At 51.9% G+C, this 24,889-nt stretch overlaps 1 protein-coding gene across 1 annotated transcript in view; it reads right to left on the bottom strand.

The window, feature by feature from the left end:
- The window catches only part of WNT7A (Wnt family member 7A), a 64,220-nt gene extending 42,678 nt beyond the window's left edge, over positions 1 to 21,542 (bottom strand). Inside the window, exons 1-2 of the mRNA XM_019753572.2 lie at positions 21,155 to 21,542; positions 16,108 to 16,334 (exon numbers count right to left, since the gene is read on the bottom strand). Of these exons, the coding sequence (XP_019609131.1) occupies positions 16,108 to 16,334; positions 21,155 to 21,225 (298 nt within the window). The 5' untranslated portion in view covers positions 21,226 to 21,542. The remainder of the gene's footprint in view (positions 1 to 16,107; positions 16,335 to 21,154) is intronic.
- Positions 21,543 to 24,889: the final 3,347 nt, after the last annotated feature.

Genomic DNA, 24,889 nt, shown 5'->3' with positions numbered 1-24,889 from the left:
ACAGAACTGACCACCAGCAGCGCAGATAGGGGCAGAATGTGGCCATCTCATGTTGCTGGGCTCTGCAAAATAGGGAGCTTTGGAACAGAGGTCACAAGGGCAAGAGACCAGGCCTCAGGTCCCACTAAGGCAGGACATTTGAAAAGAGCACTTGACGGATAGACTCCCAGGGAGAGGGTGGACTGGAAAAATTCCCCCACCTCCAACAAAGCTGGACAGCGAGCAAGTGGGTCTGACTTAGCCAGAACAGGAGCTGGGAGAGCGAGGGGTGGGCAACCAGGATCTCCTGGGAACTGGAGCCTCATTCCTGCCTCTGCACAGGTTGAAGGCTTACATTTATTCCCCTGCATATTCCAAGGTCTCCCAAGCTAAGGGGGAACACTGGTCCCAGGCCAATGATTTCCCAAAACCTCCGGAGGAGCAAAGATAACCACCCTTCCACCCCCGGGCACCAGCGCAAACTGCTACAGAGTATCAAGTGCACAGATAACAATATACTAGAGGAGACAGCCAACAGTGAGATTAGACCCTCGTGGACCTCAGAGGGAAGAATAATCGGATGGAGAGTGAAAACAGAACAGGGTGGGTGGCGGGGAATCCGTGTTCTACCGCTTTCTAGCTGTGTGACCTCAGCTGAGTCATTAAGCTCTCTGTGTTCAGGTTCCTCCATTATAAAATAGGGATGCTAACCACCAACTTTGTTTAGGACTAGAAAAAAAAATTAACAAAGGTAAAGTATTTACGCAGAGACTGGCATAAGAAAGTGGCTCTAAATACTAGATTTATTACAATGCCTATTGGTGACAATAGTAACAGTTCCTTATAAGAGAACTGTGAGGTAGGGAGTACAAGTCTTCATTTATCTCCATTTACAGTGAGGCCAAGAGAAAGGTCTGGCTTGCCCAGGCCACCCAGCTAACTGGTGGGCTACAGAGCTGAGCTGCAGACTCAGCTTCAGGACACCCCATGCAGACCAAGCACTGTCCCCAGGGAGTCAGTGACTCTAAGAAAGGAGACTGAGCCCCCTTAATCAGACCAAGAATGGAGTATGCAAATTGGGAGGGGAGGGGCCTGGCCTACCATCTGAGACTTGCCTCCCAGGCTCCTCCCTGTGGGTCGGGGCTGCCACTCAACACCCTTCCTGGTAATCTTATGTGCAGCTGCTCTACCACCGAGTGGTGACAGTCCCTGAGGTCTCTCTGAGCCCCATGATTATGCAGATGATGAGGGACAGACGACTAACTAGACACAATGATGATGGCTTCTGTTCCCACGCAAGCCCCCATCAAATCCCCTGAGGTGGGAGGAGGGCAGCTGTACCCCAACACATTTACCTCCCGTGAGTTTGAGATGAATCTCCAGACCAGAGTGAAGTGTCATCATGGGCCATGGCATTCCACGTCCCACCTACCGTGTTTCCCCGAAAATTAGACCTAGCCGGACCATCAGCTCTAATGCAGCTTTTGGAGCAAAAGTGAATACCTCTAGGACCTGGTGGTATGGTATGGTATGTTATGTTATAAGACCCGGTCTTATATTAAAATAAGACTGGGTCCTATATTAATTTTGCTCCAAAAGACGTATTACAGCTGATGGTCCAGCTAGGTCTTATTTTCAGGAAAACACTGTAGCTGGCCCTCACCTCAGCACTTACTGCCCCTGAGAAGTGAAGGCAGTGCCCTAGAGTCCGGGAGACACTGAGGTGCAGTCATTCTGGGCTTCAGAGCTCCCAGGGACCCAGGGACTGGCTGCCAAAGTCTAATGCTTCCAGATGATAAAAGGTCACTGTAGACCCCTGCCGTTGACCTTGACATTGACCTTGCCCACCAACATTAGGCTAGCACTACCCAGTCCAACCTCCCCCCACGACCCAACACTGACCCTGAGGGAACTGCCCTGGGCATCAGGCTGGCTGTGTAACTAATGTCAGGAGGCCTGTTAGCCTCTAAGCCTCTGTTGCTCCCTCTGTGAAATGGGCAGAGCAGCATCTATACATTATGGGACTGGGGCTGAGTGGACTGGATCACAGAATGAAGGGGAGGTGCTGGCTACAGTGCCTCATATGTAGTGAGTGCTCAGTTAATGGCCGCTATTGTTGTTGTTATTATCATTCCTGCTGTGTCCCATGTCACCTGCTCATGCTCCATGATACCTTGGAGGACAGGACAGCCTCATGCTGAGGCAAGTGTATGGAGCTGATCCGACATCTGTATGCCGCCCAAAACAGTTCACAAGGGGACAGGGGCCATGGCTGTCTTGCTCCCCCTGTTTACAACTCCCACCATAATGTGTGAGGGATGAATGAATGAGCAGACCTGAGTTCAATTTCAACCCTACCAGAGCAAGTCACATAACCTCTCAACCTCCACTTCCATAACTCTTAATATTCCTGCCTTATAGGAAAAAGTCAGTGTCACCTGTCACATACCAGTGCTTAAATTAAAAATATAATTATAATGATTAAAATGATTAAATTATAGGCACTGTTGGGAGGTACAGAAAGAGGCTGCCCCTTGCTTTAGTTTTCTCCATAGCCTTCCTGCTAGGTTAGACTTATTTGTTTATCATCGGCTCTGTCCACCACACCCACACCTCCATTGCCCCTCTAGAAAATAATTGCCTTGAAGGCAAGCACTTTGTCATGTTTCCTGTTGTGTCCCCAGGGCCTGGCAAGTAGTGGGCACTCAGTAAATATGAATGAATGAATGCAAGCTCCCAACAGTGGCCAAGAACCATGTGACTTTCATGTGGTGCTTCTGTGCTGGCGCTTTGGAAAGTACGCTCACCTGTTCCTACAGAGAACAACCAGTTGAGGTCAGAGAGGAGCAGTGGTGAACTCTAGCCCTCAGCATGACTTCCCCCAGGGGGTCAGCACAGACTTAGGCAGGCACTTGGGGTTTTGTTTTTGTTTTTCAGTGGGGAGAAGCATGGAAAGAAAGTAACCTTTGTTGAGCACCTATGATGAACCAGACCCACATTTGGCTATCTGTGTGGCATTTCACACCAGCTCCATTGATTAGACACCATTCTTCACAATTTGACAGGTGAGAAAACTGAAGCCCTGGGAATTAATGTGATTCGCTGAGGTGACCCACCTAGAAACTGGCCAGAATGGGATTCTAGGCCCAAGCTGGGCAACATCCTTCCTAAGTCCCACCTACCTCCTTTCCTGGCCCCTTGCTGTGTCTGAAAGCTCACTGTTCCTTTGGCTAAGGCATCGACTCTTATCAAAACGCCTTTATTTCTGTCAAGAGATGCCACTCAGTTATCAGCTCAGACTTGTCAATAAATAATTTATAAGACCCATTCAACTCAGATGAGCTACGCTTTCTAAGCTGAGAACAGGGTTTGATGGCAGAAAGAAGGTGGAAAATGATCCCGTAATCTTAAAATCTCAGACTCTCATGGTGGGAAGCCACACTGAATCCCAGCCATCTATGACTCCTTCACCTACCCCAATGACTAACAACTCCTTCTTCGTCAGTGGGGAAACTGAGGCTCAGAGCTGTGGCTTGCCCAGACAGTCAGGATGCAGACTCAGAGGTCACATGCTGTCAACAGCTCCAGGGGACACCCCCGGACCCTGGTCATGCTCAGTGCTTCAAAAAGGACCCCTTCCTTAGCCTGGGGATGCCCCTCCAGTTGGGTGACTTCCTGAATGCCATCTCATTTGTCTCTGATGAGATATCTGTAAAGATGGTTCTAAGATGTTCAATTGCTGCAGAAATGGGTGAGTGAGATGGATATGCCCAATGGCACATAGTTCACAATAAGCATAACAAAGTCAGAAATTTGCTTACTACTGGCCAGGCTCTGTTCTCAAATCTCAGTATGGATCAATTCAATCCTGCAACAATCCTATGAGGTGTGGACTGTTATTATATCCATTTTACAGATGTGGAAATTGAGGCCTAGAGATGTGATGTAAGCTGCCAAGGGTTCAAACCTGTTTAGCCTGGCTCCAGCATCTGAGCTACTCTTTGCCTCAGGGCCATGATACCCACTCCAGTCCTACAGACCCCGGCCCAGGCTCTTTCCTGAGTCGTCCACGTGGAGCCAGTGAGCAGCGGACACTGCCATTGCTAACCATGCACCCTCCAGGAACCGGCTCACTCCACCTCTGCCCTGACCATCCACCTCTCCCTCCTGCTCACAAGCAGAGGAAGAACCTCCATGAAACCCAGCCCTCCCCTTGGTTGAGCCATGTGCCCTCTTCCTTCACTCTACAGATATTTCCTAAGCACCTACTGTGTGCCAGGCACCATGCTGGGGGCTGGGGAAACTGATAGGAGGGATTTAGACAGGCCTTGCCTTTATGGGGGACAGATGGTGAGGTCAAATCACTCAGTGGCAGCTGAGGACTCTGTAAAACGTAGAACAGGGCAGTGACAAGATCAGGGGGCAAGAGGAGCCAGCCATGAGGCTCTCTGTAGGGGGAGAGAGGGCTCTACGCTCAGGGGCAGCCTGTTTGATGGCCCTGACATGGTGTAGCAGGTGCTGGGAGCAGGTGAGCCAGGAGAAATGGGGAGCTGAAGCTATAGAGGGCAGTGGCAGGCCCTAACAACCCCCACCAAATGTCCCTGGAATCAGAGAATGGACTCGCAGAGCCACAGACATGAAGACCACCTGGAATGACAGGTTCACAGAGGCCAGGAGATTTGCCCAAAGTCTCCAGTGACTCAGAGAGACCAGGGGCATTTGAACCAGGGTCTCCAGCATGGAATCCCATGGAAGCCTCAGCTTCCCCATCTGTAAAATGGGAACTGCCAGGAGGGCCCCTCCATGTTACCATGAAGATTCAGTGAAACCCCCAGGCTTCTAGAAGGTGCCCAGTAAAGCATGGTGTTATCACTGAGATGCAAATGGGGAGCCTGGCTGACGCCCTCCACACATTCCAGCTGTATAACGATCACAGCGGGTACAGAGGAAATACACTAGTGGCCAAGCCTGCCCAAAAGATTCCATTCCACCGCCCTGTGCGGCCACTGTAAATGGTTTGCACCGGAATATTATCTGGGTGTATTTACGGTATCTTACTGGAAACCACAAAGTGCATTGTATTTTTTTTCTTTTTCTATTTAAAGCCAATGGGTCAGAGAGTGAGCAATCTGCAATGACACAAGCTGAAATATATGATGATTTGGAAAACACACAGATGGAAAAAGGCTGCTTTTGCCAGCCTTGTAGCATGGCAGTTCACAGCCCTCCTGCGCTCAGAATGCCACGCTTGGCTGTCTCCATCCAGGGAATCCAGGGGGCCTCTCCATGAACAATTGGAAGAACGGAGGGAGCAGAGAGTATGTGTTTGGGCTGAGCCTGGCTAAGGCAGAAGGCACACAGAGACGGGACCTGTGCAGGCCCCCGCCTCCACCCTTCTCTCCTGTCTCGGTTCCATTCAAGGGTCTCTCTCGCCACCAAGCTGGGCGGAGCACACTGCTGACCTCCTGGCACCTGCTCCCTCCTGTCTCCATACCTCTGCACACTGCATTCCCTCGGCCTGGAAATGCCTTCTCCTCCCATTCTTATTTTGTGTCAAACTGAATTATCAGTCTCTGCCCAAGGCACATGACAGGCCCACACAACACCTGCTAGGGGATCCACGAGCAGTAGCTCTGATTAGATGTATTATTGGTTAACCACACCCGTCAAGACGCACGCAGCTCCAGTGTCCTGCTGAAGGGACTTGGTGATAGTCCCTTCCTCTGCTTGTGGCGAGCACCTTAGCCATCCTTAATTTGTGTGGAATTGAATGATCAATCTCTGCCCACTGTGCTGTGGTGACCTGGACTATTTATCTAGGAAGCCTCAACAGGTGAATGAATGAATGATGGAAGGTGTGAAAGCGTGTGTGTTTGTGTGTGTGTGTGTCTGTGTGTGTCTATTTGTCTACCATATGAAAGCTAGAAAGAAGAGATTGCAACAAAAGACTCATCTTAAAAATAGTGTCAGGAGAGATAAAACCCAGGATGAACTGAGTTTGGCAAAAAATGCAAATGAGACAAAAAGTTCTTTGTTAGCTGTGTTCTAGAGAAGAATAGGGAAAGAAAAGGTCTTTGCTCAGGCAAGATGGCGTCTTGTTAGGAAATGGCAGCGAGAAAGTGGAGCTGGCCACCCCTTGTGTCTGTCTCTCTCATTGGAAAGGTCTTCCAACACATCCCTCCAAGAAGTCATTAGCTCACCAGACGTGTGTTTGTTACATCTACTCTCACAGCCCCAGAAGGTGTTGTGCCATTTGTACAAGGCACATGGATTCCCAGAGGAGGGCTCCTAGGCCCAGTTGGTCACCCCAGGGAGAGAGAGGGGAGCTGCTGAAGTGACTATTCAGGAGGAGAAGTGCTGACAAATGTGCCAGGAGCAGAAGCCCAGAAATGCACCGAAGTTACCCAGTCTGTAGGCAGAGGAGGGTGGGGCCCAGGGCCTGAATCCTAGGCCATCTGTGCCCATCCCTGGAAAAATTCTGGCAGGGAAGTACCAAACAGGAGGTCATGAGTATTTGCAAAAGAATGCAGCTGTCCCCAGAAGCACACGTCAGGAAATCACCATTTCTTTGTTGACAATAATGCTGGAGACATAGCAGATTTCTATATGTGCTAAGAATTTGATTATCTTCCCATGTCCTATCTCTCCCCTGAGACAGGTGAGAAACTCTTCTACCAGTTCCGCTCCCAGGCAACCCATGAGTCGGGAACATAAAACCCTGAGGACTGACGGTCCCCACGTCTCTCTGCAGCTGTCACTCTGCAGCCTTTCGTCCTTCCCTTCCCCACACCCTGCAGTCCAGGGTGCTCCATCTCGGAATCCCTGCCCCCCAGCTGGGTCACACCTGAAAGCTGTTCTTGGCTGCTCCTCCCTGCCACACGCTTCCTCTCCCAGGTGTGGCCAGCCCCTCTCAGGTGACCCCTGCCTTCCATGCTACAGTCCACCTGCTCATCTACTCAGGGCCTCTACGAACCCCCCAGAGCACATTTCAGCCCCAACTTGGCTGTCTGTCCCTGCCAGTGAGTTCCTTGAGGGCAGAGCCTGTGGCCCATTCATCAGCTGTTTGCCACTCAGAAGATTCTAGTAAATATTTGTGGGACAGATAAATGAATAAATGGTGGACACATGGGGTGGGGGACATAGTATGTGATCCCATGAACATTTAATTTATATGAATTCAAGAAAATGAACCAAGGGAAAAAATAGATTAAAATACTGTATATGTGGAAATGTAAATTGGTGCAGCCACTATGGAAAAGAGTATGGGGAGTCCTCAAAAAATTAAAATACAACTACCTTATGATTCAGTAATTCCACTTCTGGGTATTTATGTCAGAAAACAAAATCACTCTCTCAAAGAGATATGTACCCTATGTTCAGTGGAGCAGTATATACAATGGCCAAGACATGGAAACAACCTAAGTGTCCATTGAAGGATGAATGAATGAAGAAATCGTGGTGTATATGTGCAATGGAATATTACTCAGTCATAAAAAAAGAATGAAATCCTGCCATGTGCTACAACATGGATGGACCTAGAGAACATTATGCTAAGTGAAATAAATCAGACAGAGAAAGACAAATACCATATATATCTCACTTATATGTGGACTATAAAAAAGAAAGAAAAGAACTCAAAAAATACTATACGTATGTTTTGGATAGGTACTCCTCATTGTGTATTGTGCATTACTGCATGTCATTATACACATGAGTCCACAGGTATAATGTCTATACTGTACTTGTATAGAAAACCAGGTATTCTGAATTCTGTGCCTGACTTAAGGGACTTTCAAGGGTAACATTGACTAGAATTACATTTCACCATCCACATCGTCAGAAGCTCCAAAGTGCCTCTGCTGTGCCCTTGTGGGAAGATGCTGGATGTGGGTGTGAGTGAATGTACTTTGGAGGATTCCTGGTTAGTACAAAACCCACGCCACGTGCACAGTCAACCTGTGAGGGTCTCCAGAGCAGTGCTCCCTGGTGTGGATGCCTCTGAAGAGCAGCTCCACCAGAAGGTCGCCGAGTCTAAGGTGAGAGCACAGCGGACCCTGCAGCGGAAGCCTGCTCAAACTCCTCTCTCATCTGCAGGACTTGTAAGAACCTTCAGCATGCGTGTGGGGATTCTGGATGTCTTGAGCAGGGAGTACAGTGTTCTGAGTTCTAAATTTATCATCCCAGGAACGCCCCTTCCCTCCCTTTTCCACAGAGAAGCTGGTGGGGATGGGATAGAAGTAGAGACTAGCCTTCTGCTGAGCAGACCCTGGGGACAGTCCTCTGAGTCATGCTGTGGGGGACAGGTCTGCCCTAGGCCTTGACTTAATCAACATTTTTATCCCTTCTGAAGCCAATGCAGAGAGCTAACAGACTGCTGGGCGAAAATGGGTAAATGTGAAAATGTGCAGGAACGAATGTTCAATCTTGTATTTCGAGTCAGAAATGAAAAGCATTTGCTCACACAACAGAGAGGAAAGAGTGTTTCCTGTGTATGAAGTGCCACCCAGACCTGGGAGTCAAAAGGTAAACAAGATTTGGGCCTGGTCCTCACGGGCTCAGAACAACGGTTGGCATATTGGGCAGGGAGGAGCTGGCCTGCCTGGGAATCATGCATTTCTCCATGTGTTTCCTGAGCACCTACTATGTGCCAGGAGTTGGGGGTGTTGGGAGAACATGATAGGCCCGGGCTCTAAGGACTTCCCCGTGGTGAGGAAGAAGATTGCTGTTGGACACACCATTACAAAAGTCAGCGAAGTCACTTGTGCAAGTGGCAAGTATGCACAGACAGCAGCACAGAGGAACCTGCCGGGATGCTGTCTCAGGCCACGTGGCCAAGGAAGGCCTCTGGAGGAGGGGCGATTGAGCAGAGACTGCAGAGTGTGGGCATGGGCCAGTCACCTGCCGTTAGCAGCTTCTGCCTTTCACCCTTCTGCTCTTCCTCCTGTTCCAGAGAGAATTTCGCCAGGCCTGTCGTCACATCCACTGAGCCCATGGTGACCATGCCCTCCTGTGCCAGGCACTGCTTCCTGGTGAAGCTGCCTTCTGGCTCGAGACAGACGATAACAACAGCACAACTATGATTTGTGGAGCATGTGCTGTGTGCCAGGCATGGCTCTGAGTGTCTCACGGGGAATACGTAATCTCCTCCTACACCTATGAGATGGGCACTGACATTACTGCCTTTTGGTCTAAGTCCTTGGCTGGGAAAAGAACTGAGCAGCTGGCTTCAGGGCTGAACCGTTACACATCGCTATGAGCATATACATTGAGAATAGGCCCTGGAGTAGTAAAGTGACACGAAGAAAGCACGGCAAGGTGAGGGGTGAATAGGTACGGGCAGTCTACACTATGTGGGAGTCATGAAGGCGTCTGCAGGGTGGGGTGACATGGGAGCCCAGAAGGGAAGAACAGAAGGAGAGGGAATAGCCAGGGGAAAGGCCCTGAGGTGGGAAAGACTTTTGAATGCTTGAGGGTTGGAAGAAGGCCAGAGAAGCTGGGGTGGAGATGGGGTTGGTAGGCAGGTCACTGAGGCTGTAAGGGGCCTGTCAGTATTTTGTTCCCAGAGCAATAGGAAATCTCAGTAAGGTTTTACACGGGGGCCGCCACGATCAGAGCAACACGGAGAAGATGCTATGCTGGATGGCTGTGTGGGTTGTGGGGCAGGGGTGCATTAGGAGGCTGACTTAGTTGTCTGGGCAATGACTCTCTAAAGATGGAGGTTTGAACCACGATGTGGTGGTGTAGGTCGTGAGAAGTGGACAGGCTGGGGGATAGATTTTGTAGGTAGAGTCCAACAGGTGAGCTTAGATTAGTAATTGAACCAATAGCTTCTCCCCATTCTACTCTCCATCTCCACATTCTGTTGTAACAAGAATAAAATCTAGAGCATGCATCTCCAATTTCTGAAGCTCATCTTCATCTGAGAGGAGCATGCAGGACTCCAGGGAGGGGCAAAGGGACATCCTCTGATGCCAAGGTCTTATACCCTGAAGAACACTGCTGCCATCTGGCAAGGTGGTCCGTGTGACGCCCCCATTCTGCAGATGGCCAGACTGAACTCAGAAAGGTGCAGTACTGCTCAGAGTCACCAGCGAGGTAGGGGTGGGGCTGGGATGGAATCCTGGCTCTGTGACTTTGATGCCAGTGCTCGCTTGGCTGCCCCACAACCCAGCAACAAGACAAGGTTCTCAAGTTCACAGCAGCCTTGAAAATCTCAAACCTGGCAGGCTCACACAAACAGAAGAATCTCCCAGCAACAGTGAACTACCACTGATCTCAGTCCTGCCACAGAACAGCCACGTGACTTTGGTCAGCCTCCACCTTGCTCTGAGCCTGAGACGGAGGCAGACAGGCCTCCTTTCAGGGGTGGACGACACCAAACGAGGAGATATATGAGGGAGAGCTGTCTCAGCCACTGGCCCCTACTGGTCCTCAGTGTAAATGCGAAGGACAGGAGAGGGAAGCCCCTCACAGCCCAGCCTCTCTCACTCTGCTCCCTGCGCCAGGACACGATACCACCACGATGGCCAAAACTGAGGGGAGAACACATAACCTCATGGAAAAATGGGCAAAAGTATGAATGGGCAACTCACAGAAGAGTAAACATGCACAGCCAGTAAATGTAGGAAAAAAATTTGAACTGCATCACTTTTCAGGGCGGTGCCTAAAGATGACAGAGGAAAAGCACTTCACAGTCATCCCCGAGGCAGAAACGAAGACACCTAGGCCACCCATGTGCCGGAGAAGCCGTGTGTCAACACCGCTTCCTGGTGGGAGTGCTGTTTGGCAATCAGGTGACACTCACACCCTGTGACCAGCAATTCCACTCCTCTGTATAGACCCAAGGGAAATGCATGCACAGGGGTGCCGGAGATGTGCGCCAGGACGATGGTGTCGCTGCTAGGGACGGCAGAGGTCAGAGACAACGCGGACCCCGCAACCCAAAGCATGCGTGCACAGACTGGCATCTATTCACTACAGCCAAAGTGCACCAACAACAGCTACCAGGAGCATAAATAAGCCTTATTACCAGTGAGTGAAAAAGTAAATCGCCAAAGATTTCATATAGTGTGAAGCCTTTCTTCATAAAATTAAATTCAAATATTTGACTTCCAAGGAATACATTTATATGATAAATTAAACATAAACAAGCAAAGAATGGGAACCCCAAGAACCAGGAGAGAGAAAGTGTGGCCTGGGAGGGAGAGGCAAGGGGAGCACAAGGGATCCTCACAGGGGTGGGTGTAAATTACCCACCCTCGCTCTATCAGGTGGTAGATTCAAGGGAGGGTTCATTGTACTATTTAAGAAAAGGAAAAACCTGGAGGGGGCTGAAGGCCTTCTTAAGTCCTCAAGGGCCACACTGGGTAGCAATTGATAAAGCTGATAGGGGCCACACACCACGCCCAAATAATCCCTGGCATTTTTTAAGACCCTTGAATAGCCAGCCTGTCATTTCACCTGAGGCTACTCACCCCTACCCCCTGAAGCTGCAGACTCCTCTTCACCACCCGCTTAGCCATCAAACATCCATGTCTTTGTGCCACTGTTCCCTCTGCCTGGGATCCCATTCACTGACCAACATAATTCTTCCCACTCTTCAAGACCCAGGTCAAGGGCCATCTCACTGTCCAGTCCACTCCTCCCACGTTGGAGTCTCACCCCTGAGCCCCCACCACACCCCATAGGCCTTCCCCAGGCTGCAATCTGGTTGCTCATTGTTAGGGATCAAATTGTATCCCCTTCCCCACACAATTCATATGGAACTCAGAATGTGACTATATTTGGATGTTTGACCTTTAAAGGGGTGATTAAGTTAAAATGAGACCATTAGGGTGACCCTAATCCAGCCTAGTGTCCTTTTAAGGAGAGGTGATTAGGACACAGAGATATTCAAGGCACGCGCACAGAGGAAAGACCTTGTGAGGACACAGTAAGAAAGCGACCATCTGCAAGCCAAGGAAATAGACCTCAGAAGAAATCAAACCTGCCAGCACCTTGGTCTTGGACTTGCAGCCTTCAGAACTGTGAGAAGATAAACGTCTGTGTCTAAGCTGCCCAGCCTGTGGTACTTTATTACAGCAGCCTAAGCTCTCTAACAGAGTCGTGAGCAGTCCCTCTCCCATGAGAAATTGTCTGGGTGGGGCTCCCAGGCTTGGCCAACAAAAGCACTGCTGCCCGTGGCCTCTGAGATTGGTTTGGGTGGACACACAACCAAAAGTCAAGCCCTGCTAGCTGATGCAGTCAGAATGAACCTTCCACAGTTGCCGCCAGGGAAAGTCTTTTCTCCTGAGGTGGCTTTAACTGGGCTTCAGTTGCTAGCATCTAAGAGGGCCCTGCCCATGGCCTCCTCCTCAGATCTATGCAATAGAATCTGGAGCACTCAGGAGGGGAGACAGAACCATGCAACAAAGGCAGAATGGTGGGCTGGAGTGGAGGTTGTGGAAGTGGTGCAAGGCGAGTCTTCAGGTCTCACCATAGGACGGAGAACCTATGCCAGGGAATGCAGCCCACCCCATACCAATGCTCCTCTTCCTCCTCAGTCACAGACCCTTAGCTGGTCTCATAGCTGCTCTGAATAAAAGACTATCCTTCCCAGCTTCCCTTGCAGCTAGTATGGTCATGTGACTGAGTTCTAGCCAATGAGATATAAACAGAAGCATGGGGTGGAGCTTCTGGGAAGTCTCTTCAAAGGCAAATGATGTGTCCTGCTGTCCAAGTGTGAATTTGATGGCCAGGGCTCCCAAAGTCAAAGGCTACACTCCTGATCCCTCACGCTACAAAGCAGCCCTTGTTGGCTGGTCATTCCCAGAAAGAAGCAACCCCATGGAGTGAGATCACTGATGAAGAGCCTAGAAAGTCTAAATTTGAGACTTGCTTCTTGGTATCCTTGAGCAGGATACCTATTTATACACGAGGAAACCAAGGCTCAGAAGGGAAGTGACTTCTCAGACTTGTGGGGATGCAGTTCCCGTCTTGACCTCATCTTCCTCTGCTCCCACTACCACCACCTTAGAAGGGTAACTCCTTCCTAAGTGGCCTTTAGGTCTTCGTCTCCATCCTGGCAGCTCACTTCCAAAGTGGATCTCCACTCATGTGTCCACAGCCAATGTCACCTCCTGCCTAGAAAACGGTCCCAGACTCCTAACTCCCACCCTTGCCCCTCTGCAGTTCATTCCATTCTCAGCAGCCAGAGCAATGCTACTAAATCTGAAGTTGGATCCTGTCACTCCCTTGTTTTCCATTCACTGAAGGAAAACCCATCCCCCTGACTTGGCCTCATAGACGTTGCAGTGTCCAGCTCCTGGCTCCTTCTCTGACCCTGAGACTTCCTCTTTCCCCTCTTTTGCTGTTCTCCAGGTACCCCAGCCTCCTCACTGTTTCTCAAAACAACAAATATGTTCCTGCCTCAAGGCCTTTGCACATGCCGTTTCCTTTGCCTGGCATGCTCTTCCCCCAGGTACACCTGGGGCTCACCGCCCTCATCAATCCAAAGGTCTTCCCTGACAACAGTTTGCAGCAGCCACCTCCAGCCACAGTGGGCACACACTAAATATTTGGTGAATGCATGAGTGAATCAATGAATGACATAATGAACGAATGAATTCTGTACCGGGACTCTTCCAGAATTCCTATTTGGTTGAATCATACGATGTTGTCATTTTTGTGGGCCAAAAGTAATTGAATCGTGGCTCTTTTATAAAATGTGACCTTACTTTGGCAGTCACGCCTATGCTCAAAATTCTCCAGTTGCTCCCACCACCTAGAAATCCAGACTGCTCAGATTGACCACACTGTGGTTCCCCTTCTCTTCCAGGCCCCGGTGTCACTGTCCCATGGGTTTTCTAGGACTCCTCTCTTTGTTTGAACCCTCTGAGGCCACCCTGCCTCCCCAAGCCCTCCTCCTGAAGAATACTCCTTGCCTCAGGCCTCTGTTCCCCCCATATATACGTACTGGCAGTGCATCCTGGTGGCATTCCCCCACCTTTGCCTGCCAGGGATCCCTTAGTTGTTCAACTCTGGCTGTCCTGGGGGAGTGAGGGGGTGGTTCTGCTGGACAGCAGAGGCCCTGCACCATGGCCTTCCACTGCACCCCAGCAGGCACTGTCACGGTGCCACCAATGGGCTGGCTGTCCCAAGACCACAAGCTGTGCTGGGAGACCCTGCCACTCACTTCTGTTGACCTTGGGTGGGTCCCTTTTGAGCCTCAATTTCCTCATCATGGAAATAATGCCAGAGCCCAGGCCTGGCACTCAGAAATAGGGAGCGGGATGTGAGCAAGAGAAGGCAGAAAAACCACAGGTGATGACAAGGGAAGGCTCACAATATGGGGATTTCAGTGACCTAAATGAGAGTGCCACCTCGGAGTGTGAGCTGGGCAGTCCCTGTCTCTCTAGGCCTTGGTTCTCCACCTGAAAAGCAAGCCCTGATGTTGGAAAGAGTGGGAAGAAGGGCAGGGGGTGCAAGGCAAAACCTACACCACAAAGATACCAGAAAGGGCGTGCGTGTGGAGAGAGGCCCTGCAGGAGGCGGTCACCACGCCCCCTGCCAGCCTCACCCCAAACCTGGATCCTCAGGGTCCCCTCAGGTCTAAGACAGCGGCTTCAGAAGATGGTGAGAAAACAAGGCTGCTGCAGGACCAAGAGGAAACTGTTCCTCCTTCCAAGAAGAAGGGGGAAGAAACCATTCAAGGGTGAATGTGGCAGGAGAGCTCTGGCCCCACAGAGCTGGCATTCTCCACAGGTGAGAAACAGATGCAGACAGTGCCAAGTGCACGGCTGAGGGGACAGGGCTTCGCGGCCAAGGGGACTTCAGACAGGTGAGCAGGGAGGCTGTGGGACACCTGGACGCTGGGAGGGAGCCACGTGCACCGAGGCTTGGGGTATGGGCTGTGGGAAAGGATCTGAGGTGGAAGAAACTCATGGTGCTGTAGCCCAAGAGCAGGACCCATCGTGCTGTGCTTGGGAAACAGGATGAGGCTGGGTGGGCAAGGGGGAGGGGACGATGGGAGCAGATGGGGGCAGAGGACAGCCGTGCCTGATCCACACTTGGGATTTCATTCTGACCCCAGGGTTTCAAGTAGGGAAATGACATGGTATGACTCCACTTACAAAGGGTGACCCTGCTGCTGGAGGTCTGCAGGAAGGCCAGGAGGCAGCAGGGTGGTGGGGGGCCCGTACATGCTAGCTGTGTGACCCAAGGGGGAGGAAGTGAGGACACGAAGCAGTGACTGGGTTTTAGGTGGATCTTTTCCATTACCATTGGATTTGCTGATGTTGGGGCTGAAGGAGAGAGAGAACTCAGGGGTGCCCTTTGAGCAGGTGAGCAGGCCAGGTGAGACACTCCAGTGTAAAGAAACCTGAGGCTGATCTGACTTTCAGGGCAGTTCACAGCTCAAAGCAAGCCTGCAGAGTTCCTGGCCCCCCAGTCCAGATACACACAAGCACGACACACACCCCAGCCTTCCCCACCCTGATCACAGCCTCCCAGCGACCAACCCCTTCCACCAGACTTTTCTCATAATTGCTTTGAAAACCAAGTGTGTGGCCCGAAACTGTGCATGTCTGTGTATGTGGGCGCATGGATGTCTGAGCAACACACAATTCCTACAAAACCGGTGTTGGAAATTCAAATGCCCATGGTAGCCAGGCAAGGCATACAAGAGTGGATATAGGGTGGGCAATAGGGAGTGGTGGGGACAGTGGCAGTGAAAGAGCTGCCCAGGCTCCACCTAACGGAAGCTGTGTTCTCAGCTCCAGCCCATTATAATTATGTGGGTACATGTGTAAGCCAACTTTTCAAAAGGAGCCAGAAATTCATATTGTTAGGTAAAACAGCTCATTTAAAATTTGGGGCTTCAGTTGAAAAACAACATAAGTGCTGTATCAGCCACTTAACATTTTGGCCACTGGTTTTCAACTTTGCCATAAACCGTCAGGGTGGTCTGGATTCAAACCAGAGAACCAACCCTCATTAGGAGATCTGAATTCAAGTAGAGGCACCTTCAGGTCCCCATGTTGGGGGACACTCCACCATGGGGCAGGAAGGCTGTCCCAGGGGGCTCCTCAGCGTATTCTGGTCTCCCATAGCCTGTCAGACCCTTTCTGCAGTGTCTGGGTGAGCACATACCCACTTTGAGCTCCTTCCCGAAGACGGTGCGCTCCCCCAGCGCTGAGCAGTTCCAGCGGCCATTGCGGAACTGAAACTGACACTCGTCGAGGCCCATTTGTGAGCCTTCTCCTATGGCGATGATGGCGTCCGGCCGGCTCTGGCAGATCGCCCGCTGTCTGGGAGCCAGGCCTGGGATCTTGTTACAGATGATGCTCGCGCCCAGAGCTACCACCGAGGAGAAGCCACTGGAGCAGGGGACACAGAGAGACCGAGCATTAGGCCAGCAAGCTGGTGGCACAGCCTCCAGACCCCGCTGGGTATGCAGCCAGGTCACCTCACCCAGCATCTCCCAGCAGGGGTCTCCCAACTTTTCTGATACTGCACCCCCAACCCCTGCTTATTCATTTGTGATTTTACATTGGTATCTGTGCAGTGTGTATATACAATAGTAATTAGTGAGGCTGGGTTTCCTTTTTAGATCAAAAAAAGATGTTTGTCACAAACATAAATGTTGATGGACTAAGAAAGTTGCCATTGTAGTGATCGTGGGATTTGATTGAGATGAAGTTTAAAATCGTGCAAAATGAACCCTGGTATTGTTTACAATCATCTCTATGTGGTAAAACCACAAAGGCAAGCAAGGGAAACTACGAAGTTTCATGAAGCAGTGATCTTGGAAAGATGGTGGGTGCACAGATGTCCATTAAAAAACAACTGTTCGCACATGTTATAGATACGCTCAGGTATATATGTATGAGTGATTACCCCAAAAAAATCTTTAAAGAGAAATTGTTGATAGGAGTTCTAAGCATTCTCTCCCTGCATGCTGATGGAGTATGTGTATCCCTCTCTGGACACGACTGGCCTAGAGGACACTCACGACTATTCTGGCAAGAGTCACTCACTGCGTAGACACACACTGGACACCTATCAGTTGCCAAGCACTATGATGGGCCCTGTCCTCAAGGAGCTAAACAGCCCTGTTGGGCAGGACTCACCATAACCATTTCGCATATCTGAAAACTGAGGCTCATGGAGATTGAGATGTGGAGGCTAGCAGGTGAGGCAGGCTAGCAGGGGACAATGCACATGTCACAGAGGAACACAGTAGGCCATTTCAGACAGTGATGCATACTATGAAAAGAGTAAAGAAGGCTGCTGCGATGACAACTAGCTGGGTGGTCAAGGAGGGCCTCCCTGAGGAAGTGACAGTGAAGCAGAGACCTGACTGGTCAAGAGCCAACAGTGGAAAGGTCTGGGGAAGAGTATTCTGGGCAGAGGGAACAGAAAATGCAAAGCCCTGGGAAGGGAACCAGCTTGGGGTTGCCAAGGAACAGAAAGAACCCACAGAAGCTGAAGCATAACCAGAGTCTGGGAAGGAGGACAGTCTGGGGAGAGGAGATGGTTCAGGGCTGGAATTGTCTCAGGTGGTCAGGAAGCACTGAAGGGCTGTAAGCACAATACTGACAGGATCCCATTCTCCAGCCTCATGGGAGAGGACTGGGGATATCAGGGCAGGAACAGGGAAGGTGGGCAGGCAAGAGGTGGTGGTGGCTTGGCCTTGGTGGCAGTGATGGGGTAGCTGCAGATGGAGCGGACCAAACTCGCTGATGGACTCATGGAAGGGGTGGGGCTGAGGGGAGAGATGGGGGAGGTACAAGGTAAAGACAGGGTGTCTGGCCTGAGGGTGGAGCCATCTCCTAATATCAAGATAACCCCAAACAGTCTCCCACGGTAACCAGGATGATGCGGGTAGCCGTTCCTTTACACAAAGTTGGCCCACTTGTCAGGAGCTTCCTTTAACCGTCATCAAGAGTACTTTGAAAGAGAAGACCTAACCCCAGATGTCTCACTCTGGTTATAATAATAAGAGCTTCCACTTATCAAGGACCATGGTCAGCCACTGGGCTATGTGCCTCAGGCTTTCCATCCTGGACTCAGGTCTGGGAAATTGTTCTGGAATTGGGATTTTTTTTTAAAAGTGAGGTTCCCTCCCCTGTGTCAACAGCACCAGAGATGAGGTGATGCTATGCCTTTCCAAGCACACAGCTGACCATCCCTGTTCTCTTTCACTCTGTTCCTGCCTCACATCAGCCCTCTTCCTGCCTCAGGCCCTTTGTTCTTGCTGGTCCCTCTTCCTGGAAGCTCTCTCACCCCCTGAGCTTCACATGCTTCTTGTCATCATTCATGCGACCTCAAGGGCTACCTGTCTCCCCACCCCACTCCTGCCAACTTTCCATTACAATCTGTGTTATTTACTTAATACTCTTGATTACTCACGGTCCTCTGAAATATCTTACTGTATGTTTTGTCTTTAATTTGTGTGCTCACTTGCTTATTGCCTTTCTCATTAGAGCTCTTTGAGGGCAGGAAGGCTGTCTACTGGTTCACTAAATGGCTACTGAATGAATGGACTGTAGAGCTTCAAAAATGTCACTTAGAGTGAGCAGCACTGACTGCATCAGTGAACTTCTACAGCAGCCCTTCTATGTACCAAGGCAGTACGGCCTGTAACAAACAGCCCATGAGAACTTTCTAAACAGCCCTGTTGGGCAAGACTCACCATATCCATTTCACATATCTGAAAACTGAGGCTCACAGACATTGACACATGGAGGCTAGCAGGTGATGGATTTGAAACAGGAGCCTGGGGAGAGCTGCTGGTCATTCATCTCAGCCATTAAAAGAGAGTCTAGCATAGAGCTAGAATATTTGAAATGTTTGAGGAACAGATGGCATAGAAAGATTAAGTCAAGTGGATGTTCTGGTCACAAGTCAGGAGGAAACTTTGACCACCTAGCTGACCACCAGGTAACTCCTAAACCAGCAGACAGTATAACGATATATTAGGGTCAAAATTTTATAGGAACAATAGTCTAGCATGTAATAGGTCAGCAGGCCTAGAGTGCCAAGTAAGTTTCCTTCACCTACTAGCTGTGTGACCTAAAGCAAGCTATGTTTCCTCTCTGTACTTCAGTTTTTCCCATCGCTAAAATGAGGATATTGGTAATTACACCTCACCTCATAGGCTTGCTGTGAAAATTAAACGTGTTAAAACATGGAAAGTGCTTAGGAGGCGCTGTTGTTGATATTATTGTTGTTGTTGTTTTTGTTGTTGTTGTTATTGGATCTGATTGTAACAAAGTGCTGGTGCTTGAGTCACTTGAACTATCCAAATAAAATAAGAATGCCACACATGCTCTTACATCAGTCCTGCGCAAGGAGGAACCAGTCACATCTGGAGAACTAGAAGGCCTCTTAGGAATTTTACCCCTCATGCCCATTTTACAGATGGACAACCTGAGGCTCAGGGAGCATTAGGGCCTGGCCCCAAATCGCCCTGCAACTCCTTCCGACCTGGACCTCGCCCCGCCCCAAAGGGCAGCCGCTGGGTCGCAGGCCGGCGCCCTCCCTGGTTCCCTCCCTCTGGGTAGCTGGGCCCCCGCGGGGCCAATGAGGTCTTGGCGCCGGCGGGAGGTCGAGCGGGCGGGGCAGCCCGGGGAGGTTATTTTCTGTTGTTTTCCCTTTCTCTCCCCTCCCGAGTCCCTCCGCCCCGTTTCTAATTAAAAAGGAGATAAAGCCGCAAGCGGCCAGCGCCAATCGGCCCGACAGGCTTCCTGGATGCTGGATGAGCGCAGGGCGGAGAGGGCGCGAGCCAAGGTGAAGATTAAAGCAGGGGAATAAAGAAAAACCATCCAGACACTGACGAATCAATAACACTTAAAACACACCGGCAGGCAGCACGCTAGCCGCGCAGCCGCCTCTCCGCCCGCGGTCGCCTCTCGGCCCGCGGTCGGGGCTGGCGGACCTCCTAGTTCGCTCTGCGCGCACCTGCTTGCTGCTACTGCGGGTCAACGTGCGAAATCCCCGCTCTAGAGACGCGGGGTAGGCAAAGGGGAGGAGTGGCAGTGACAAAACACAAAGGACCTGCCACACACACCCTCTCGCCGCAGCTCCCGCATCCCGCCCCCTCCCCAAGGAGAGCGGTGGGGAGGTTCCCTGCTGCGGGTGGGGGGAGCAGGTTGTATACACCCTGCCAAGGTGGCCCATTAGTGCCAGAACCTCTATCAATCCTTAAAGCCCCCTCACCCCCACCCCTCCTTTCTTCACACGCATTATCTCCTAAGTACAAAGGGTGACTGGTGGTGCAAATGCAACTCCAAGACGCGTCCCGAGTCACCCCCTCCCACCTTCCAGCCAGAGCACCGCCCCAGGCCCCACCTCCGTAGAAACGCAGTGCTGAAGCGGTGAGGGCTGCTCTACCCGCGAGTCGGCGGACTCCGGCGCCCAGTTTTAGGGGGCGTGGTGTCCCGCCTCTCTCGGGCACTGGCTCTGCGAGCTTGTCTCCCTGGGTGTCTCAAACCAGCTCTCGTCCTACCTTTGTGTGTATTTGTTGCGGCTGGTAGGCGCTATCCCCTCGGCCTAGGAAAGGGCTCTGGGAGCCTGAGGGTCCTTGGAAATCGGGTGGTGCCAGGGCTCGGAGGAGCGGTTTGTGCTTTTTGCCAGCGCACGTCCCTCCCTCTGGGTACCTGTTCCCTGTTGCACGGACCGGCCCCGCCTGCCACCCGGGGAATGCCCTGTCTCTCTAGAAGCGGCTGTGCCCGCGCCTCTGTGTACTTAGTTCCTCTCGGGTTCTGGGGGCTAAGCTCCCTGGGAACGGTGTGGTCCCGCCTTCGGGTTCGGTTTTCCTGCTGGACCTGTTGTTCCGATGCCCGGGTCTGAAGGGCTCCTGGGATTAGCTGACCCTTTGCAGCAGCTAGCCCTCTTCTGAGTCCCCCAAGGTGGAGCGTCCCCACGGGCTGTCTCCGGTTCTGGGGACTTCCAGACTCCTACGTTCTCAGGATAGCCGGTCCCCTTGCCCATGCCTCTCGAGCTGTGCGCGGCCCTGGGATGCCCGCCTGCGAGGAGCCTTTGTGCGCCCACCGCTCCCGCATGGTGCCCACCCGGCTTCTCTGAGGGGCCACGGAAGTTGGTGGCCTACGGCGGCTCGCGAACAGCACAACCTTTCCCCGGGCCACGCCAACTTTGCCGGGCCACGCGTGCAGGGGCTGCGAGCGGCCCTTACCCGATCCGGAGGTAGACCATGCCCAGGCTGAGAAAGAGGTGGCCTAGGCAGCGCCGCGCTTTCCGGTTCATAGTCCCCGCTGGCCGCCGGGGTCGCGGGCCGAGCTGTGCTGATCCCGCGGGCCGGCCCCGGTAGGACAATCAACATAGCCCGCCCGGGAGGCGCGGGCCGAGGCGTCCCCAGGGTCGTCTGTCTGTGCGCCCGTCCGCGCGCTAGGTGCCTGAGCCTCGCCGGGAGCGCGGGAGCCAAGGAGCGGGAGGAGGGAGGGAGGAGCGAGCGCCTCGCGGGGCGACGCCGGGCTCCGCGCTAGCTGCTGGTGCAAATGTGCAAGGTGCGGGGAGTGCGGGGGCGCTGTAGCCACCCGCCCCCGCCCCTCCCTCCCTCCCTTCTCCTGTCCCTCCCCCGCCCGCCTCCCCAGAGCGCCCGCCCCGCGCCCCCGCGCCCGCGGGACCCGGCCGCCTGCTCCCGGCGCGCGCTCGCGCCTTGCCCCACGCGCTCCCGCGGCGCCCCCTCCCGGCTCCGGGGCGCGGAACCGAGTGAGGGGACGTGGGAGCCCCCACCCGTCGCTAACGCGCAAGTTTCGGGGAGAGTGGGCGCCCAAGGACTGCCCTCGAGTGGGGGGGAATCAGGTCTCGGCCAAGAACCGCTGCGCCCTGGCCTTGCCTTCCCATCCCCTTCGAGTGGCCGGGCTTGGAACTGGCGGAGGGGTGTTAGGTCGTACCCTGGTTTTGCCTTCCCCCGGCTTCCGAGACCCGCTCTGGAGGACAGCGCCCCCTTCCTTAGGGCTACTGGCAGAGCGGGGATAACCGGCTCAGCAATATTCCTCCCTCACCCGTTCTATTCAAGTGGGGACAGCAGGTGGTTGCCCGGGCGGGGCAGCCACGAATCCGGCTCCTAGCGGACAGTCGGAGTAAGGTTGAGGCCTGGATGCCCCACAAGGATCCAAGACGTGGAGTTGCGGAGCCAGCCAGGAGCGCAGGGTGCAGCGTACCACTCCGCGCGCGCTTACGGCGACACCTGGCGGGCGCACTGGGTGGTGCAGCTCGGCCTCACTCCAGGGGACAGCGCCCTGGCTAACTAGAGGTGCTGAACCCTTCCCATGACATACACCCCAGTCCAGTGACCTTGGGGCAGTTAGACTCAAGTTTTAGCTGAAGAAATTAAGGCTCGGGGACGCGAAAGTGTTTTCTCAAAGTCACCAGCTAGTGAGTGGCAGAGCTAGATTGGAAACAAGGCGTGCCTGACGTTAGTATGCCACCCCCACCCTCCCAGGCCAAGCCTGCCTATCCTTCAGAATTGCTGTTTTAAACCATGCACTCGTTTCCTGAAAACTACCTACCGTTCATGCATTTCATTCACATTCCACAAATGTCTGTGGGGGGCGGCACCATGGTGGGGAACCATGGATACAACAAGGAACAAGAAAGACAAGTGTGCTTCTTTCTCTCTTGGAGCTTGTGAGGCAGACGGTCCAGAAATAAACAAGTACATAATTCCAGACATCCCAGGGGCAAATGAAGATGATTAAAAGAGAGTTATGGGCGAGACAACATTGGGTGCTGGAGGGTTTATTCCAAGTAGGTGACATTCCAGCAGAGATCTGAAGGACACAGGATTTGGGGTGGGGGCTGGCATTTCAGGAAGGGCAGCAGTGAAATGTCCCACAAGGGGACATGGGCCTGTGCTCAAGGAAAAGAAGGAAGGTTGTGGAGGTGGGCGGAAGGAGGTACACAGATCTCAAAGAGCTGTGTCGGCATGTCAGGGAGCTTAGATTTCAGTGAAAAGTTTGGTGGGAAGACATTGGAGAGACAGGAAGAAAGGGTGATTCCTCTGGCTTGGGTGTTTGGTGACAAATCCACTAGCAGATGGCAAAGTGGAGCCAGGTAGACCAGTAAGCAGACCACCCATCAGTCCAGGTATGAGACATTGGTGATTTCGGTTCATGTGGCAGTTTTAAAACATGGCCACAAAATTATTTGACATGCCTCCAGTGCTCTTTCTGTTTGAATCTGGATGGGTTTGTGAGGGCTTCAACCAATCAGGTATGACCGAAGAGATGCTGCAAGACTTCCAAGAGGCAATGCAACTTCTGCCTTGGCTGGAACACTCCTGTTGGATCCCTGAGCCACGCTGGAAGGAGACTGGAGGCTGCCATGCTGTGAGGAAGCTCAGGACCATTTAGAGGTCACAAGTCTTCTAGTTCACAGTCCCAGTTGAGTTCAGCATTGGAGTTACCTGGGTCCAGGTGCCAGACATGTGGGCTAAGGAGTCACCAGATGGTCCCAGCCCTCGATCATCCAGCCATCCCTGCCTTTGAGTCTTCCTAGCTGAGGCACTGTGGACAGTGGCTTTTGCAGTCATCCTTATGTGCCCCATCCAAATTCCTGGGCCCCATAACTGTGAGTATAATGAAATGCTTGTTTTATGCCACTATGTTCGGGGGTCACCTTGTTACACAGCAGTCAAACAGAAACAACTAAAGTAGAAGTGAAGTGCAGAAAAGATGGAGGACGCTGGGCCTAGGGCAAAAGCAGCACTGATAGAACTTGGAATGACCCAGTGGAGAGGTGGAGGGGGAGAAAGAGAAGAGAGGAGTAAACAATGACTCATGCTAGCTGGAGTCCTTGAATGGATGGAGAAGTCACTGAATGATGGGGGGTGGGGTGGGGGTGGTGGTTATGAATTGAAACAGCCAAAGGTATGGGAAGAAAAGTCCCAGCGTCTGTCGTGGCCATGCTCTCCCTCCTGTACTCCTCCTCTTCCCCTCCTGACTCACCCTAATGCAGTCAGCACCGAACCCTCCGCTGTCTACCTACAAAAGCAGTGCTCAAATGCCTACTTTCTTTTCTATATGTATCATCACTCTCTTAGAGCAAAGACTCATTCATGTCACACTCATGACCCGGACATTGGGCAGGTGCTGGGGACACAGCAATGGATCAAATAAATCCAGTGTCTGCTGCCCTGGAGTAACTAGTTTGAAGGCTGATTTAATTATCAAATGCATAGACAGTACTTACTGTGTACCAGGCACTGTCATTAAGAACTTCAGCATATTAACTCACTGAACAGTACTGGGAGGTAGGTGTTACTGTTCTGGTTAATATTATTACCAGCATAATTATCATCATTTTACAGTATGGGGAAAGCAAATCATGAAGGGGTTAAATAAAGTTCCAATCTCCCACAGCCAGTACATGGCAGAGCTGGGATTTTAACCTAGAGAGTTTTGGCTTTGACACCTGCCCTGAACCCCTTGATTATGCTGGCTCTCTAATGGAGAAGAGAGACGTGGGCCACTGCAATAGAAAAGGTGTTAGGCATCGAGCTGGGGGGTGCACAGTGGACTATGGGAACACAGAGAGAGGGGCTCCCTAGCCAGCGTGGGTGGCTCAGGGAAGGTTTCCTGGAGGAGGTGTGTCTAAACCGGGATCTGAAGGAATGAGCTGGTGGTAACCAGGTAGAGGTTTGAAGCTGGAGGAAGCAGGGACCATGAAGGTCTGAAGGGTCTGGAGAACGGAGTGTTACAGGCAGTGGGGGTGGGAGAAGGGTGCAGAGAATGAGCCCAACAGGAAGTCTGGGGAGCTGTTAGGTTGGTGCAAAAGTAATTGCAGTTTTTGTAATTTTTTTTTTTAACCTTTTAAACCACAATTACTTTTGCACCAACCTAATATCTAGGGAATATTAATAAGTTTGGGCTTTATCATAATGGGAAGGAGAGGTGTCACATGATCC

The sequence above is a fragment of the Rhinolophus sinicus genome, linkage group LG01 (assembly GCF_036562045.2).
Source record: "Rhinolophus sinicus isolate RSC01 linkage group LG01, ASM3656204v1, whole genome shotgun sequence".
In the NCBI taxonomy this organism is placed as follows: domain Eukaryota; kingdom Metazoa; phylum Chordata; class Mammalia; order Chiroptera; family Rhinolophidae; genus Rhinolophus; species Rhinolophus sinicus.
This window is presented reverse-complemented; position numbering and strand designations above follow the sequence as displayed.